An 18885-nucleotide genomic window follows, 5' to 3' on the forward strand; every position below is an offset into this window, starting at 1 on the left:
ACACACACACACACACACACACACACACACACACACACTCTCTCTCTCTCTCTCTCTCTCTCTCTCTCTCTCTCTCTCTCTCTCTCTCTCTTCACCTAATACGTACACCGGCGATCCTGTACGGCACTTGATCTTTCAATTCTTGAAGAAATCCTACGCGACTGCACTCGCCTATCCTTTTTACATACGGGATAAGGCAGTTGTGACACAGGATGAATATGATACAATTTTTATATATTTTTTTAAAGGAATACAAATAAAACAAATTTATGAATTATTCATTATTGAGTAATATTCGGTGTTATAATTTGCCCAGTCTGCAGCAATTATAGCCTGATCAGCCCTTACATGTTGATTCGCGCAGAGAAACGTAATCAGCTTTTGACATCGATGAAATAGATTGTTACGTGTCGCCGTCGAATAACAACTCGAGCAGAGTGCTAAATAATTACGACGCAAATAGTAGTGTATAACCCATATAATAATGAATGGTTGCGCTATATGCATTGCTATCTGTTAAATCTCATTTCGATGTTTCGCTGCAACGCGAGTAAAAATAAGCAATCAAGTGTCTCCTCATAAGCTGCCAGCTGTTTTCCGAAATATTTTATTATTTGCATGTACCTTTTGTTCACTTCATGATAAATAATATTATTTTGTATATTGAAACATAATTAATAAATAGATGTCATATATTAATATATTAAAAAATAATTTATGAGTAAAATATTTATTTTCTGTTTATTAGAAAATAATATAAATTCTTCTCTATTACTTTTGCTAAATATTTCTGAATAGGAGAAATTCCACCCCATTTGTTCCATTTAAAGTCTCTGTCACATTGTTGTGTTATTCAAAATCATACATTTTCGTTTTTGCCGTTTCAAGTTCGCTTTTTTGTTTAAGAACACATTCAAATAAACCAATTTGCGATCCTCGAGTCTCTATGATTCTAGACGAAAAGTCTGCGTATATTCAGTCAGCAACTAATTATTGATCAATGACTGGTAAACTTATTATTGCGTCTTACGTGAATATCTAATTGGCGCTGAAGCTGTGTACGTCATTCAACGATCTATCGATTGGACTACACTGCCGATCGAATGTGTTGAAAATTAACAATACCACCGACACGTCACAACAAATATCCAACTGTGTATCAAATGTTGTCTCTGCTTTCTACTCGAATACACACTACTCGAATCCTAGATCCAGATTCTACAGAGAATCCCGGGAGAAAATGCAAAAATAATTCACTAACGGATTCTTTGTCGCGGGGTAGAGTCTTTATTTTTCTTAACTTTAGAATCCATTGGCGAGAGCGTTTCCTTCCGGGACGCATCGCGTATTAAAATACCTACCGAATTGCACGAACGACACGAATCCGTACTCTTGCAGCCTGACAAACGAAATAATCTTCCGACGCATACAGGATACTATAGGTTCGCGGGTGTTGACGGCCGAACGAAATATTTTTACGTTGGTATCAAACGGCTCTCGGGTGAACCGAGCAGGTCCTTCGTATTTACAAAAATCCGTAAGCTCTCACAGTTAATTGTCCGCCTTGCGTAACGCCTCTTCCGCCTTCACTCTCAGCACTTCCGCGCTCTGCTTCCTGATCTCGTCGTCGGACGACGCCGAGTCCTCCTCCCTGTCGTTCTTCGAGCTCAGGTTCTGCGGTATGCTCTGCACCCCGAGGTTCAGGGGATGCCCGTGCAAGTGGCCGCCCAGGGTGTGGCCGTTCACGTTGCTGTGGTTCAGCGACGAGCTCGGATTCAGGCCGACCGGGAGCATCGTGCCGAGCGACGCCAGGTTCTGCGGCAACGGCAGGCCGATGTATTGCGACAGGAGGGCGTGCAACGGCGGCAGCTTGGGCGCGCTCGGTGGCCAGGGCGACGGGAAAACCGGAGGTATGAACCAGGGGAACGCGCCCGTCGGCGGACCCGACGAGTCCGCGCCGGGGACGCCGCTGGCCGTTTGCAGCAGCCGCGCGTGAAGGGACAGCTCGTTAACACCTGTAAATAGGATTCGATGGGCTCGCTTACTCCTTTGACGCTGTTTCTGACTGGTGAGATGCCGACACGCGGAGAAAACTGTATCGACGTCGATTCAAGAGCAACCTGCGCTTTAGAAACTTTGAAAATTCGTGCTCTTACTCCACTTTCATGGTTTCTTTAAGACGGAAAGAGTGTAAAAGGGACTTTAGAGAGAGAGCGTAATGCAAACACTGCGCGTTAACACAGAAGAAACATTTAGAAGTTTTCTCGGTACGCGATTGAAGGTACAGTTAATAAAACTATGTGTATGATTGTGTGTATAGAAATATTACAGTGTTAAAGTCATTAGATATTTTTCCCTGTTAAGATCACCCGTATTCGATGTACAAGCTTTATCCGCAGAGCGTCTCATGAAAAAATAATCGACCAGGTTTCTATTCTATATCATTCGCACGTGATGGCTGCGACGACCGACACTAAAATTAGACGTAATTGTCGCCGATTGCATCTACCCTTTATAACTTGCGCCCTATCGTCCTCTCCTGCACATATTAGCGAGCGTAACACACGTGTTACTATATTACTGCAAAGCAAGGGAGCAATAAAACGGGGATGGATAAAAACGAGCTTTCGCGATTACTTTACTATTAGAAGAAAGAAGAAGAAAATAAAGAGACAGGGAATTAATCCACTCTTGCGACAAAAGGAACAGAAAAATACGAACTGATTTCTAATTCACAGAAATATTTTTCTATTCTTCTGAAAAGCTTGAGAACAATTTTGTAAAATAAAATATATACAGGGTGCACTAAAACCACCGGATATCCTTTTAATCGTGGATTATTTAGAAAATTTCAAGACGAAAGTTCTAATACTGAAATGTCGAGGCTGTAATAGTTTTTACATAAAAAGCGATTATATTTCACAAATGACAGGCCTGAGATTTCGCGCGCTCAGGTACGGCGACGTGACAAGTGATAAAGCCCTGTATATAATAACAATCGCAGTTTTTCTTAAAAGTTTCCTGTTTCGTTGTCATGCAAAAATAATGGATATATTGTCTCTGCGAGCAATTTAAATTAATACTTTTCTTAGTCTCACCTCCTTGCTCGACGTGCATGAAACTCGTGTCTCTGCCTAAGGCCTTTTCCTTCTTGCGCCATTTTGCACGTCGATTTTGAAACCACACCTGCACAACAAACAGTAACACTTCGTAGGACAAACATTCAACACGATCTCATTAGACTAATAGGCATTGAAAATATTATGCAATCATTGTAAAGTCATTTGTTATATGTAACATTAAAGAAAATATTAAATCTCAATCTATCCAATGGAGCTGTTAAGGGGCGATTTGTGATCTCTATTGATTGCGAATTATCGGAATACTAGGATATTCGTCATAAAGATCCAAAATTAGCAGGAAAGGGAAGCCCATGAGAACCCCAGATGCTCGTATCAGAGCGGCCAACAACAAAAGCTTGCTCTCGAGGTTGATTAAGCTAATTGTTAACAATTATCCTGATTTCCTTCGTACCCCTGAGTACTAGCAACCCCTGCCTCCGGCTCTATTCTCGTCTACCCCTGACGACCCTATCGCTGGTCCGGTTGCCGTATAAATACTTTCGCTTTCCACCCGAGCTGTTCCGAATTTTCGCGGGTACCAGAAGAGGCAGTGAAAGAGGGAAAGCGAGAGAGAAAGAGAAAGAGGAGAGAGAGAGGGGTAAAGAGAGACCATTAAATCTCTATTCTCAAAAAGAAAACTCCGTATCGTGTATGTACATGTATAAAGTATAAGAAATGTATATTTAAATATGTGAAAAAACCTGGCCACGAATAAATTTAGATAGACAGATGATGAATATTTAAGCATACGCTATTTAGCTGCTTTACATAATATTATAAGTAATATAAAAGTTTAAAATGAATCAAGTAACAAGGCAAAAGTGAGAATCAAATGAGAATCGAACGCGATTAGCTGTGTGTTTTGAGTTACGTAACGTTCAATTAAAAATTCAATATAAAGTTGCAAATTGTAGCGATTGGAATGCTGCATAATTCACGCACAGCTAACAGCGTTTGACTTTCGAAGCTTTTCAGCGGTTTCCTTGTCACTTGTTAATTTCAATATCGAGAGTCTTTAGTTAATTATCCGTTTAATAGAAGATTAAATTTATTAACGGTGCAAAATTGAGATCTAATACGTCTTTTCGTGGAAGGTGCGCGACTGGGACTACAAAGATTATACGATTTATCGTACACGCGACGACGTTAATTATAACTTACTTGAAAATACCGACTGAAATTATAACTTACGGCAGAGCGTTGGATCGAGACAAATTAGCGAGTTAGTTCGGCCGGATTGCGGATTAAAATCAAGGCAACGTGAGAAAATCGAGGGTGCACCGGGGAGAAGAAAGTGGCATCAAGGAAGAGAAGAGAGGAATAACGTTGAGGCGGGGGAAAGAGGTCAGCGTTGCGAGACGGGAGAGGCAGGAAATTCAATTGCCTAATTGCTGTTAATTATTTAATCGTTCCTGAATAGCCTCTAACGCTTAAGTGCTCGCAAACCTTGCGTCATTTAAGCGACCCACCGTGAACTCGAAAGTTTGCAACGCCGACGCGTTTCCATAACTCTACCCCGTTAATCTCCCGGACCGTTTACCATAGAAATCGGCAGTGTATCCGCAGTCTGTACGCGGATCTACGTCGAATTTAAAAAGTGCTCTACTAATTGACCTTCCCTAAATCTCTCTGTTAAACTCTTGACTAAATGTTTTTTAATTAACGCTTTCTTTTTTAAAAAAGAAAGATTCCCGCAAACTCTTGCACTATAATACATTGTTCTTTAAAAAAAAAAAGAAGTCTTCTCAACGCAGATTTAATGCAGTGGAAATAATTCGTGAAAATCGCAATGTCCATGGTGGCTTATAAAAATTCCATCAGAGTGTCCGGCGGTGGCAAATCTGCCGGGGTGTAGGAAACGTTAGAAACGACTCGCGATTGCATTACCATACGCGCCCGATCGTCGATACATCGGCCAGCCGTTAATACCGAAAAATGGGGTAATTTCGCATCTGGAATCGGCGCGTGAGTGGGTGGGGGGTGTGGGGGAGGGGAGGGGGGGGGTGGGGCGCGAGGGGGCGCCGGAGGATTTCCTAGATTGAAATAAAGTGGCCGTGGCACCACTGTGCGCCGCGGCGGATCATTTAGCGGTTTTGTCGAGCGACGGCCAATTGCCGGCATTGTCGCTCCGCTGTACCACAATGGGCCAATCGGAATGCTCTCTGTCTCTTTTCAGCATCATCGCCACCCTTCCGCCGGCGGCCCCACGCAACCCTTCGCACTCACCCCCACGGATATATACATACAGAAAGTACAATGTACAAGTGTGTACACGTGTGTGTGTGTGCGCGCGCCTTCTCTAAAATTGTCGACAGTTTCTTTGTCGTATACGTCGGAATGAAACAATCGAATCGGATGATTCGAAGAACGCGCCGATTCGAGATTGGTTTCTTGAAAGAGATTCGATAAAAGCTACTTTCTTCATCTGATGTATTCGCCAAGGATCGTTGCGACGTTATAATATATTCATTTCGATACGCGTTTACGTATAGATACCACTTATGCATATTAATTTCGCCAGCACTCGAACGAATTATCGTTACCATTTCGCAAATAATTGTTTACTGATATAATTTAATTATTTACTCTATACATAACGTCATTCATTTGTAACTGCAAAACTGAATTATTTCTTACATTTTACAATTAATTTGCCTTTATCGTGCACATTAAAAAGAGATTTATAAAGGGGGAATACAAATCATCGCGTACGAAACGACGCGTACCCCGTTATTGAACTGCAACCCCAACGCTGCAGCGTACTTGAATTTTCAAGGACGCCGGTTTAAAGTAATTCCAAAGCAGATTACTGCTCTACGCCGGGCGGCCCTCCTTCTATAAAATTAACCATTGATGGATTCTGGGCCGTAGCGTATGTTTCGCAAAATTACAGATGGAAAACGGCAGCGCGAAATTTTGCGATACAATAGTCTCTAATTAGTTAAGTGACTTGCGCCTTGAGGCTGAGTCGCCAGAGCGCAATCCCGCGAGCGCTCGAGGATGCTCCATGTTCCTCAAACTTCGCAAAATCTACGTATAAATCGATCCTCGTGAAAATTGCACGTGAAAATCAGTTTACGCTATTGTGCATTAATCGCCGTACGATACCATAGAACCATTTTGTCGGGACGAAGGAAAATGGTAAAAAATTAATTCTTTGTGAATTATAAAATAAATTTAAATCTATAATTATGAATAGCAAAGTATCATAATAGCTATTCAAATGTGTTATGAACGTTATTATAATACGGCATTTTTTGCTTACACGGCTTATCGCATTATTGCCTCGAATTCTTTTAATAATCTCCATATTTAACGTCAAAATTACGCGCGAGCTCCGAGTTAGCCTTTTAAATTTCATCCCGCTGACCGAATCTAAAACTCGTCATTAAAACTACTTACGAAACTTGCCACTATCAAATGCGCGAAACTCAGCGACACTCGCGTGCCTCTCGGGCTTTGTGAATTCGTCCAGTCAAAGCGACGAAAGGTTAATTATACTTCTGCAACTGTCTGGCAAAATCTGGCCGGACTTCTTTCCCTCGTCCGCTTCATGCCGCATTTGTGGAATATTTGAATCGGTCATTGCGAACAGGGCGTAAGCTAATCTTTTGGAAGTACATGATAGCCGAGAGTGTCGCGGCTATATATTTTATTTTTATGAAACACGGTATTTAATAATGGAAAAGGCAGTGGACACGCGAGAGACACTCGTTGTCTCCTTTTGAGCTATGATATTAAACATTTAAATTTCCTACGTCTGTTTTATTTATACCTCTTGTATTTTATTCCCGAAATATAGAAAAGAATTATGTAGATTTTAAATATTTGTGTGTAGATCGCTAACAAACCACCCCCCTCCCCCTATAACTGTCCCGCGTATCTCGCGTCCTCGTAGCTTTCTTTTCTCGAATTAAGAGCCGACGTGCCTCAAAAGTGTCTAGCTTACTTTATATTCCTACCTGCCTATCTAAACATTTGCAAGAATTTTCCTTATTTCCGCAATACTTTTCCTCTCGTGGGCATACGTCCTTTCTGCAATGATTGAATCGTTCGTGAAAAGCACCTGTACTCTGGCCTCCGAAAGGTCCAGCCTCATCGCCAGCTCCTCCCTGGTGAACACGTCCGGGTACTGCGTGTTCCCGAAGGCCTTCTCGAGCTCGTGCAGCTGATAGGTCGTGAAAGTGGTGCGCGATCTTCGCACCTTGCGTGGCCGGTCGGATTCGCCCAGATTCAAGGGATCGTGCAGCGAGTCGTTGATCTGATGATCGCTCAGATGACCGAGCTCTGTATCGCCACCGTCGACCACAGCGTCAGACGACGTCGCGTGGTCTGAAATCAGTAATACGCAACTTCCAATCATGTTTCACGCCTGTCCTCATCTCGTCGCGGCTTTCTCAAGGAATTTCACCCAACGCAACATTTCGACGCGGAATATTTATTATCTAATCATCTTAAACAAACAATAAAGGGCTGCGCCAAATAAATCCTCCCCCACCCCCGCACCCTTGTGCGATTATTATTTCGCACAAAGTTTTTAGAACCTGCATCATTCTTATGTCACACAGGCGCGCGCGCCAAGCGTGGCGCGCGCTGTAATGTGACGTGAGAAATCAAACGGGAGGATTTGCACAGCCTAGTCGAGAAGAAGTTTTTCCGCTCCGTAAGACGCGAGAATTTGTAATCCTCGAAATTTATTTGGCGCATCCTCGCCTGTTAAACGGGCGTATACGTCAAACGGTACGTCCGATACTTGAGCGCGGCAAGCGATCGGGAGGCGATTAAGCCATATCGCTCGCGTTGCCAAAACGAAATTGTCGTTTTGCCTGATATGCCAACTCTGGCGGCGGTGGCAGCGGCGGGGAGATACGGGCGCAATTTCATTTTTAAGCCGCACAACGACCGGTACCGATATAACCGATACGCCGATGACGTCCGATCGGCGGATTTGCCAATTTTTAAGCCTCACCCGGCGCTTCATTCTCTTTTTTTTTTGCACCGCTCCATACATCTGCCCGCGTGTACACGCCCGCGAAATACCCTACAAATGTAAGTGCGCACATTATACGTATGTGCTCGACAGTACTTAAAAGCCGTCGCTGTCAGTGATTAGCAAATATCACGAGTGCATACTGCCCACACCCTTCCTCCTCCTTCTCCTCTCCCTCTATCTCCCTCTTTCGCGATACAGCAGCGAGCCTTGCACCACCCCCGTGCAACGTATACCCTTCCCGGCTTTCTGCGATCGCGACCGCCTCGTACCCCAGTCATATTTCCTACCATGATCACCCGTTCTGTCTTTGCGCGAATATCAACGAGGGCTTAAAGCCCCATTAAAGTAAACTACACGTAGACACAGTAGTCAGATATACACACAGATTGTTCGATTCGTTTCAGGTGAGAAGCCAAATCGCGCGGTATATTAATTTTAATCGCGAATAAAAGATAGGCTCGCGAAGTCCATGACGAAACAGTAGAATCTCCGCGCAGGTTTTGTCCAAGGCGATTAATTTATTTGCGTATATTTGTGAAGCTTTTATTCGCATTCCGGCTCTCGTATTTGCAAAAATTTAGATAATTGACGACGACGATTATTTCAATGACTTTGCCGTAAAACTTGCAACTCTACAACGGTCGAATCGATACGCGCAAAAATATTCGAAAAACGTTCGTGCAATGCGCTTGATATTGCATGAACGCCCAGATAATAACAAATCGGTTGATCTGCATATAATTTTGAAAGGCACTTGACGGTGTTAAAAATAAATTCACCGTAACGAGTTTTAAAAATGGAGCTCGCAGGGAAACGAGCCATCGCGCCATGCGCTTAACGAGATATATCGCGGAGGTATCGCCGAGCGAAAAGTAGCAGAAATATCTCATGGATTCCCTGTAAAAATGCATCGCGGTAATGTCACGGGAAAATCCATACGGGCGGTAAAAATCGAGCGTCGCGATAAACCTTGTTACCTCTTTGACGCTTGTAAGAAGCGATATATTGTATATACATACACGCGCGCGCGCGCGTAACAAATTGCCGCGTGATTTATTATTCCCCTTTGAACTCTCCTTTGTGTCGGTATAATCTTGAGAACGATACGATTCTTCTCCGACTTCCTCGCCTTTTGCGGGAAGCGGCTTTCTGTAGGTCCTTTGCAAAATATCGAGGCGCTTTTCACGCGGTCAAACTTTTGTGCGGAGAATTCGGAGCGGCGCGACGCCGGCGCGTCTTTCTCCTTAAAAAGAAAATAATAAAAAAATCGTTAACAAGATCCGTCAGTAGCGAGAAAAATCTTCCGATTTATTTCTATTTTACCTCGCGCAGCCGTTACGTTTCGCGCAAATAGAACACCGTTAAGTTCCCGTCGTGTAAACGACTCGGCATTCGCTGATCTATTGATGAAACCGACATGGATTGCGCCCTCATTACTACCGCGAACTAGGCTAGTTATTAATTAGCTAACTACATATAGCGCTTTAGATTAATATACCTATTATAATTGGATAACGATCTGAGACCGAAGCGGCAACTACAAAGCTACAACTTCGTCTACATCCGCTTACGTGCACATACCCCGACTAAATTCACATTAAATTATAATCTGCTTCGTAAACGTTTCCCTCGAAATCACTTCACGTTACGCTGTGCCACATCTTCGAAACATAGTACCCTATTTAATAAATAAAATCTATCGCATTATGGGTCGATTGTGCCAACCTCTTGGTAAGTTAACTAATAGTTAATTCGTGTATATTATATGTCTTTGTTTTTTCCCTCAGACTAGACAAAGATGGACCAGACAATTTAACTATTGGTTACCAGGAGGTTGGAAAAACCGGCCCTAAATGTTAAACGGAATTCCGATTCATTTTTATCATAAATTAGTTGGCTACGAACATGTTAATCAACTTGGCAAACATTTTATTTGTGCAGTACAAAAAAATAATAGGCTTGCGTACGGACCTTAACATATTGTTTTAACCGCTAAAAATATATTATTTCCATCTCGTAATAATGAGAATATTCCGGAACTTCCCGAACGCGGGCCGTTTATTTCAGATATTTAAATATCCAAAAACAAATGGTCAAATTAATCATATCGAGAATTGCATGCGCCAGGTACTCCGGTCTTTTTTTCCTTCGGCTCCTCGTAAGCCCAATTTCTACCCCGCCGAGCGCTTCGATTTAACAAAATTCAATCGGCGACGCGTAAGGTTGTACGAAAAGGTTTACGAATATCCACCCCTACGCAACATGCACGTACATCCTTTTACGCATCTCCGCTCGGACTAATTAGACAAGCATTTACTACTCATGCGTAATAATGCTAATCCTACTTTTCGGTGTCGATACATAGCCAGCAGTTGTGATAGGATGAACCGAGATACGATCGAAAACGTATGCACGCCGCCGGCGGCGCACGGATGCACGCGTGTGCGTGCACGCGCGTGCCCCCGCACGCATGTGCTCACGCGCGCGCACACATACGCGTAGAGAGAGGCATCGTCGTACTAATCCAAGCTGAATAGAGAGATTTCAATGTTTTTATGCTGGGGCACAATGGAGTACCCACTTGATGCTTAGCTCTCCACTGCTTTTTATTAAATCTACGGTGCGCCGACGCCTGATGTGGACCAGGCGACTGGGGCAGGGTAGGGGGATGCCCGGGGAGGGTGGGACTCTCGCAGAGCGAAATTAAAAATTTATTTACCGTGCCGATCGGGCACATGTCGCGAATCATTACGTCGTCAGGCGCCAAAGGAACCGCCCGCAGTCACGAAGTCATCGATGAAAACGCGCCCTGCATAATTGTATAGAAATGATTAGGGGGAATCGCAGCAATTTACGTTATTACACGGCTCTTTGAACTTTCTCGACAATATGAGCTCTTTCCTAGAGAATTGCATTATCTCAGAGTGTTATTCCTATAGTATCGCATTCGTAAGCGGATCTTAAGTACCCATTATGTTATTACATACGCGGAAATTTTAAAGTACAGCGAAACTCCTTTGCGAAAAAAAACTCATTATCATATGTAACGGATGTAATATACGAAAATTGTTTACTTCTCATTCACATATGTAGCGAGAATTTAGAAATGTTAGTATACCATCAGAATATCGAGAAACGCGCAGAATTTATCATTGCCACGCTAGAATTTACTCGAGGTGTTGGCATAGTTAAAAGCTCCGGCATGTTGCTTATTTCTTTTCTTCGACTGTAAAAATTAAAAAACAAAAACCGAAATCTTACTAGATAGGTAGCCTACCAATCGGGTAAGTATAAGCCAGGTAAATCTGTTTTGTTTTCATAGTAATTAGGGAATAATGGAAATGTTTTTGTACGGCCAGACCGGTTCGGAATGATTGTTCCCGATAGAAAGCCCGTGCGCCTATGCGCCTATGCGTCTATGAGGATTATGCGCCTAAGCGTTAAGCGTTAAAAGGGATTTGCGATCCGTTCAGTCGACGAAATATACTTTCGTGAGACAGGAGCGGATTATAAGTAGCCGAGGACTTTACGCTGAAAATCTAATAAAGTCCTTAAAAGGACTTACGTTAATACGCCGGCCACGAGTGTTCCGGGATAAAACGCGACGAGACCAATGTTTTCAAAAAAAATATTGTAAAACGCGCGTTTATGAAAATTTATAAATTACAAGCCCCTTAGGATTCCCATATAAAAATACATAAAGCACGCATAAGTTCAGAGAGAAGATATTTGGTTTGTATATACCAGAGTGATGCGAATAAATGGACGTGTCATTGTTTAAATATTACGCGTGTACATTGATTTTTAAATGAAAAGTATAGATAATATAAAATATATATGTTAGATTATTGGTATCTGGTAATATTATCTGTCGACTCAAATAAAGACGCGATCTCGCTATTTCATAATCCGATTTAATAATTTGTGCAATTAAGTGTCCGCTCTCGCTGGCATCCCAAAAAATTATTACAAACCTGCCGAACATTTTAACTTTACATAAAATAAATTATATATCCAGATTGCATATCCATTCCCACCTTTTTTTCTCTTTGAGCGTATAATGGTAATAAAACAATGATACAACAATAAAATAGCCACAGGCACAAAATATCGACAATTATTATGGCAAATATATATACATCAATTGTACTGTAATATTTTTAGAACTGACAATGAGTCGTAATGGATAAATAAAACGGTTGGTCTGAGAATGCACAAACATTGCAGGTATACATAAATTGCACTTCTAGTAATTTATGCATTTATTATAATATCCAGAACATTGTTCGTACGATTATTTCGTGCTTGCACGCCACATGTAGCATTTCTATATTTGTACACCGCACAAAGAGACAGTCGAGTATATATACGCGGTGTTTGCGTGTCGTAACCTCGTGCCGTAAATTCGCATTACAACAGTTATCACTGATCGCGTATAAATAAAAAACTAAGTAAATCAATCAGTAAAATATATCCTTCATAAAGAATGGAAAATCCAAGATAAAAGCCATCATCGAGCCGATCGTTTTAAATTGTAATATTGAAAACAATGTTACCGTTCTCGATTATTGCAATTATTACAATCTAAAAATCAGGACACGCTTGAACGATACACTCGCGTAAGTTACACGTGTAACAAACCTAATGAGAACTCTTTCGCTATGCATTCTGTAACCTTTTTCAAGTCAACTATTTTTTTCTTACAAAAATATCAGAGAGAACATTATTTATTACAATCGTTTAATCTCAAATATCTTCTAAACTGATCATTAAATTATATAATTTTATCTTATTAAATAAAATCTTCTGTAATTAAAATCTGCTCAAAATTACATATGTAATTAACATATTAAAATAATTATATTTTTTATTTCTCTTTTGAAGCTTAATAGCGAGAAATCATACGTTCAATAGTTTATAACATAAATTACCGATCTCCTATTAAGACTATGATCATATAAAAAAGTGACTTACATTGAGCAATAAAAGGCGAAAGAGTGTTCGTGCATTTAATAAAAACGTGGGGGTAGCCGCATTGTTTTATTTGCCTATGAGCCACGGTTGTAAGCTCAGCCAGTACACGTAACAATGTAGTTCTTTAAACTTGATAACACGATTTATCACGCCATGACGATTCCGCAAAAGTGAATGCATCGAAACAATCCGCCGTTCGTGCGCCTCTTCGCAACCTAATCACGCGCATGCACTCGCGTGTCGCAACACCGTGTAGTAAATTCGTTACACCGATCGTCGCCACAGATTCTGTAACCCGCGACGACCTAATTACGTTACGTTGCCTTTAATCGTACAATCTTAAGGTTAACGGCGTATTCTATGAGATTTGTATCTCCCCTTTATCGCGCCAAAGTTTGCAATTCTTTCAATCTACAATTCAAGTTGAATTTCTCAACTCTTTTGAGATTAAGATAAATGTACTCTTTTTTTATTCATTATTTGCATATTGGTTTAAATTATTATCTGTTAAAAACAGTAAACTTATAGAAAAATAATAATAATCTTAGAATTCTCTTTACATTTGTATTGCCTTTTCATCTTTGAAACTAAAACGAACAATCCCTGACAGCGAAGATCAAAAATTACAAATTACAATAAATATACAGAAATATATTTATTCTAATTTATTCTTATATTTATTTCGTTTGAGTTGTAAACACTCAGTTTTATATCATTTATATTTTAGTTTCTTAATTTCTTTAATTCGTATACGTTTGAAGAAGGAATAAACCTGTAATAAAATACACCTTTAAGATTCTTTTTAAGACTATTCACCACGCAATCCACAGATATCAAAATAAGGCCATCTTTAGTGACTTCGATAACTGGCTGATTGCCATATGGATAATTACCATATAATAAACGTCTTATCAAGTAATAAATCGCATTTTACCGACAACGTAGTTTATCTTAAAATGTATATGAAAACAAGTAAATGAGTAACGAAAGGAATGTTAGAATTTCACTTAAAACTTTCCTTGATAATTTCCATCTCGAATTGAAAATTGTTGAGTAGCCTGTTTTCATTTTACATGATATAAAACATTTACTGAACTTGAATAAATAAAAGTCTATATTCCCTACTTATTCATAATCTATTCGATCAGTGTTATCCACCTTTAGATAGCCTACTTTATTACGGTGGACAAAAGAGCGTGTCCTCAAGTATGGAGATAATAAAATCTGTAACAAACTTCCCTGTTCGAGTCAAGTAGAGCGAGTGAAGTTATCGATCTTTAGTCATTGCGATGATTTCGGTGAAAATAGGCGTGAGTGTGTTATCATATTAAACGCGCTGTAACTTCCAATTAGAATATACACGATCGATTAATGAACAGTCAAAAAAATATTTGTAAATGTATTAAAAATTTATATAACGGTACGATGAAAACGATACGCCAAAAGAATAAAATAAATTAAATTAAATCATTGCAGTTAAACAATAAATGACAAATTTCTCGTCTTTGAGATCTTACTGTTGCCATGTAAGCGAACGATATTTTATACAATGCGAAATAATAAACAATGAGGTGCGATAAAGAATAAAATAATTTAACAATTCTAAACAGCTACGATTGAGAAGATATTATGTTAAGGGATATATTATCGTTCTCCACCTCCTCGGATATTAGATATTATATGAAAAGAAGATATTATATAGCAATGATTAAAAACGAAACATTTGCATATTCTACTCTGATTCTTTGTCAGAGAAAAAGAAATTAGGACTACATTGCAGTTGTATTTACATTTCACCTGAGTTAACAAATATAGTTTTCGTTCCTTAAAATTTCATTACAATTATTTCATTACAGTAACGTAATAAAATATATTAAATATATTTTCAATTAGAATTTCAACACTTTAATTTGTAAGTGTAATCGAAATAAAATAATACGCGTATTCTTGCTTGCTCTCTCATTTACGCGTTGTTTTATTAGTATAAAAAATAGTTTTTGAATTAAAAAATTATATTTTAGAGTCAATACAAAGCACAGAGAAACTTTAAACGCTCCAAGTCCACTCATACAAATAACGTGCGTGCATTTCTCGAAAAGAAGAGAGGAAGACACCTTGTCCGTACCTTCATCTTTGGCGTGACCCAATATCTGATCGATGCTGTATACATTCCTCTTCTGATTATAAGTCTGGGCCATATCTAGAGAAGCGGTAGCCGTACGTCTACGGAAATCACTGGCGTAAACTCCGGCGATTCGTAAATAAATCGCAATACGAAATGGCAGTCCTTGACCCACGCAAATCACTGGCAAATCATAGATTCTCTCGTCCCGGGTGGCACGCGCGCAAATTGAATCTGCCGCCGAGTCGCATGTGCCTCCGTCGAGTGCGGTCCAGGCGGAAGAAGGTACGCGAAAGGAAACGTGCAAACGAAAGAAAGATAGGGAATGAGGAGAGACAGGAGGATGCCGAACCTCGTTCTCCACCTTCTCGACGGAAAATGCGTCAATCGACGGCGCACCACGCACTGGCTCGTCGGACATGAAAGCAGCCCTTAATATCGCGTACACCAGCCCCACCTTGCAACCCCTAACACCGCCATATTAGCCCCTCGGCCAATGGGAGCGCGTGCTTTTCACCCAAAGCCACCCCGTAATCGGAGGCTGAATGAAGCCTGGGCGGGGAATATTTTGCCCTTTCCGCGTAAATCCCCGGATTTTTTCTGGTCCCCCTACCCGTCTCACCCTCCCTCCCTGTCCGTCCGCCCTCTTGCCGTCTCTTTTCGCTCTTCCAGCTCTTTCCTCTCCTTCTACATTCGATCCATCGACCTACGCTCATCTTCTTCGTTGCTTCCACCTTCTTCCTTCGTCCCATGCGTTCTCCGTGTCACTTTCTTTCTCCATTTCTTATTCTTTTCGCGCACATTCGTTCAATCTGTCATTCATACTCGCTATTTTCTTACGTGTTTTTCCTTCTTCCTTTCCCTTCGGAACGTGAACTTTCGATGATTACGGATAATTCAATGACGATCATGTTATTACATAATTTTATTCCATCGAGAATCTAATTGTATACCTTCATTTTATTTCATGCTGACCTTATATAACATTGTCACGTGTGATAAAATGCTAAACTTTATTTTTATAAAAGGGAGAAAACAAAGTTAGCTCCTTTTGAAAGATAACTTAATATCCCGTCGACTCTGAGCAGTTCATTGATATTGAATTTATAAAAGTATATTAAAAAGGAACAAGCAGTGCATGACTCATCGACAAGTATATAAATATTACATAATGCCATAAGACAATATAATAAATTCGTCCAATACATATCAAGTTCTTATTTGCTGAAAAGGGCATTCGAAACTTTAAAGGATTATTTCTACGTCTCTCGAGGCGGCTACGGACATTCTTGGAAAAATGGTCGAAAAATTGTCCTCTAAGAGGTCTTTCGAGCATTCTTCTGAACTGCTACCTGTTTTGACTCTTGTCTGTTTCGCATCTGATTGCGCATCACGATTTAGCTTCAATCTCTTTCAGGTATATTTTGTTGCTTTTAGTGTAGATAAGTAACACATAGTTCCACACAAACAAGCAAGCAAGAGCACGTACACACGCATAACCTCAGATGTAAAATTTGTTAAGCGTTTGTAATGTATTAGAGAGCGGGCGAGAAACAGGTTTACGATTTTATCTTATATTGTAAGCCCTTCTTAGGCGAAAACGTCTTATAGAGAGACAATGCGGCATTAGTAACGAAAACGTAGAGTTTTAACTTATCTCACGACCAGCACGACCAGCATGTACCTTAACATTAAGACAAGATTCCAAGGGATATTTTGGAAGACCCCTCTTCCCTGAGATTTGTATGCGATCGTTTTATCCTGCGGCTCTTAAATATCTCGTTTGATAATTCACCGGACTAATGGAATATTCCTAAACGAAGCGATCCTAAACCAATACTTTGAAATCGTGACACTTCACTATTTCACCAGGCTAATTTTTAGACACTTTTGGACGAAGCAATCCTAAATCAATAGTAGTCTGAAATTATTTTCATCACATTTCACTGTGAAAATCCACTTCACCCAAACCAATGCAAATCCACAAAGACATTTCTAAATATTGCCATTGATTTAAAGAAGAGACAATTGAGTACCGTGTTTCATAAACTGCGAATTGTGTATCATTTGTTTGATCGGTTATCAACCGAATCTTTCGGTACCGATTACAATCCATGCCGTGCAGCGCCCGAGAGGTAGCCTGTTATTTTGTAGGAGAAAATCATCGCATATTGACAATCTAAAGGCCATAATATTAAATTCTTTGTTGGAGATTTATCAATACAGTTTGTCTTGTCGCGAGTCCGTGCGACTTGGTGGTTCGATAAAACGAGGTATCGAATCTCCGCATTGATTTGGTCGTACAGAATGTTTGCCGCCATCTGTATAAAGGCGTGGGTGTTCGATCTCGTCCCTGCTTGCCTCATAGTCGGCTTTATCATGCAAATATGGTATCGATACTCGGTTGTTGTGACGATAAAAAATAGATTTCTCAAAGTACATACTACTCCGATATGACTAATAAAGCCGTCAAATAAAATCACAGGAATACATGATATTTATATCGTCAAGTGTTACACTAAAATACATGTGGAAATCTCTAAAATACAATTTATTTTATATACGGAATATATATTTCTTGAGGCATTTTTACGCCCATTATTATAAAAAAAAAATCTTTATCTTCACAAGTCACGTAGGCATTGAATTAGACGTTGACGAAAGTGTTTAAGAAGGTCACAATATAATAGTTTGTTATAAGAAAGATGTAGGATTCTTTGTAAATGTAGACCAATGTTGATAGTAAACTAAATAACAAAGTGTCTTTAAAGACTTGTAAAGAAATCACAAGAAGAGACAGTTGCCTTGCAGTCGTCAACTTGTAGGATTAAGTTTTGAAAAATTTCGCTTTTTAGTGCTCCGAAAAAGATTATTCGCACGGCTCTATTAGTTTTAACGTAAAAATATATATTAATAGAAAAATCGAATTATCGCAAGTAAAATTGGACTGATAAAATTTAGATCTTAGAGTTTGCAACTGCGTATTCCTAAAAGTTTAGAATTCATAAATATGTTTTATCATAAATATTATATGTACATTTTGCTAATTACGTAGAACAGAAGAAAATCAGTGTGTTTGATTTCTTGAATAAAATTTTTAAATAGCTGCGCTAATTCCCATTTTTCCTAAATATGCACTGTATTGCAAACTCTCGTCACGATATACTTTAATAATCGCAATATAAATTCCTTTCGAACAGTTTTATCTCCGTTTAGATTTTCAAAGAAATCCGCAATGCCTGCTAAATAAACTAAGTGTGCGTACATTTATTCATATCGCGCGAATGCAATTCGCATCTGTTTACAGCAATTTGCAGTGACGAATGTTTTGAAAAATCATAGCGTAGTTACAGAATCATAAAGAATTACGCAATTACGGTGTTGAGATCCGTTATACAGATTTCTAACACGCTCATCGCCGTAAGCTCATCCCTTTCTGAAACACTTTAATCCTTAACGCACGATTTCTCCGCAACTCCCATCGTAAATAAAGGTACGGAATCATTTCGCGAATTAAGTGAGCAAAAATTAAATAACCTCATACGTTTGCATACCCAGAATAGTTACAACATCGTTCGGCTCCTCATTTGCGCGGATTCATGCCGAGATGTATAAAACCGATGTTGCACACATTTGCGCGCGCGAAACTCTCTCTCTCTCTCTCTCTCTCTCTC

At 40.0% G+C, this 18885-nt stretch overlaps 1 protein-coding gene across 1 annotated transcript; it reads right to left on the bottom strand.

The window, feature by feature from the left end:
* Positions 1-745: 745 nt before the first annotated feature.
* On the bottom strand, positions 746-15569 carry LOC105568368 (aristaless-related homeobox protein). The gene is made up of 4 exons (XM_012023998.1): positions 15215-15569; positions 7189-7454; positions 3099-3186; positions 746-2015 (listed from the first exon to the last, which is right to left on the bottom strand). The coding sequence occupies exons 1-4, from the start codon at positions 15285-15287 to the stop codon at positions 1552-1554; spliced, it is 891 nt and encodes a 296-aa protein (XP_011879388.1). The 5' UTR covers positions 15288-15569; the 3' UTR covers positions 746-1551.
* Positions 15570-18885: the final 3316 nt, after the last annotated feature.

The sequence above is a fragment of the Vollenhovia emeryi genome, unplaced genomic scaffold, assembly GCF_000949405.1.
Source record: "Vollenhovia emeryi isolate VEMERY1.0 unplaced genomic scaffold, V.emery_V1.0 DF939130.1, whole genome shotgun sequence".
NCBI classification, from domain to species: domain Eukaryota; kingdom Metazoa; phylum Arthropoda; class Insecta; order Hymenoptera; family Formicidae; genus Vollenhovia; species Vollenhovia emeryi.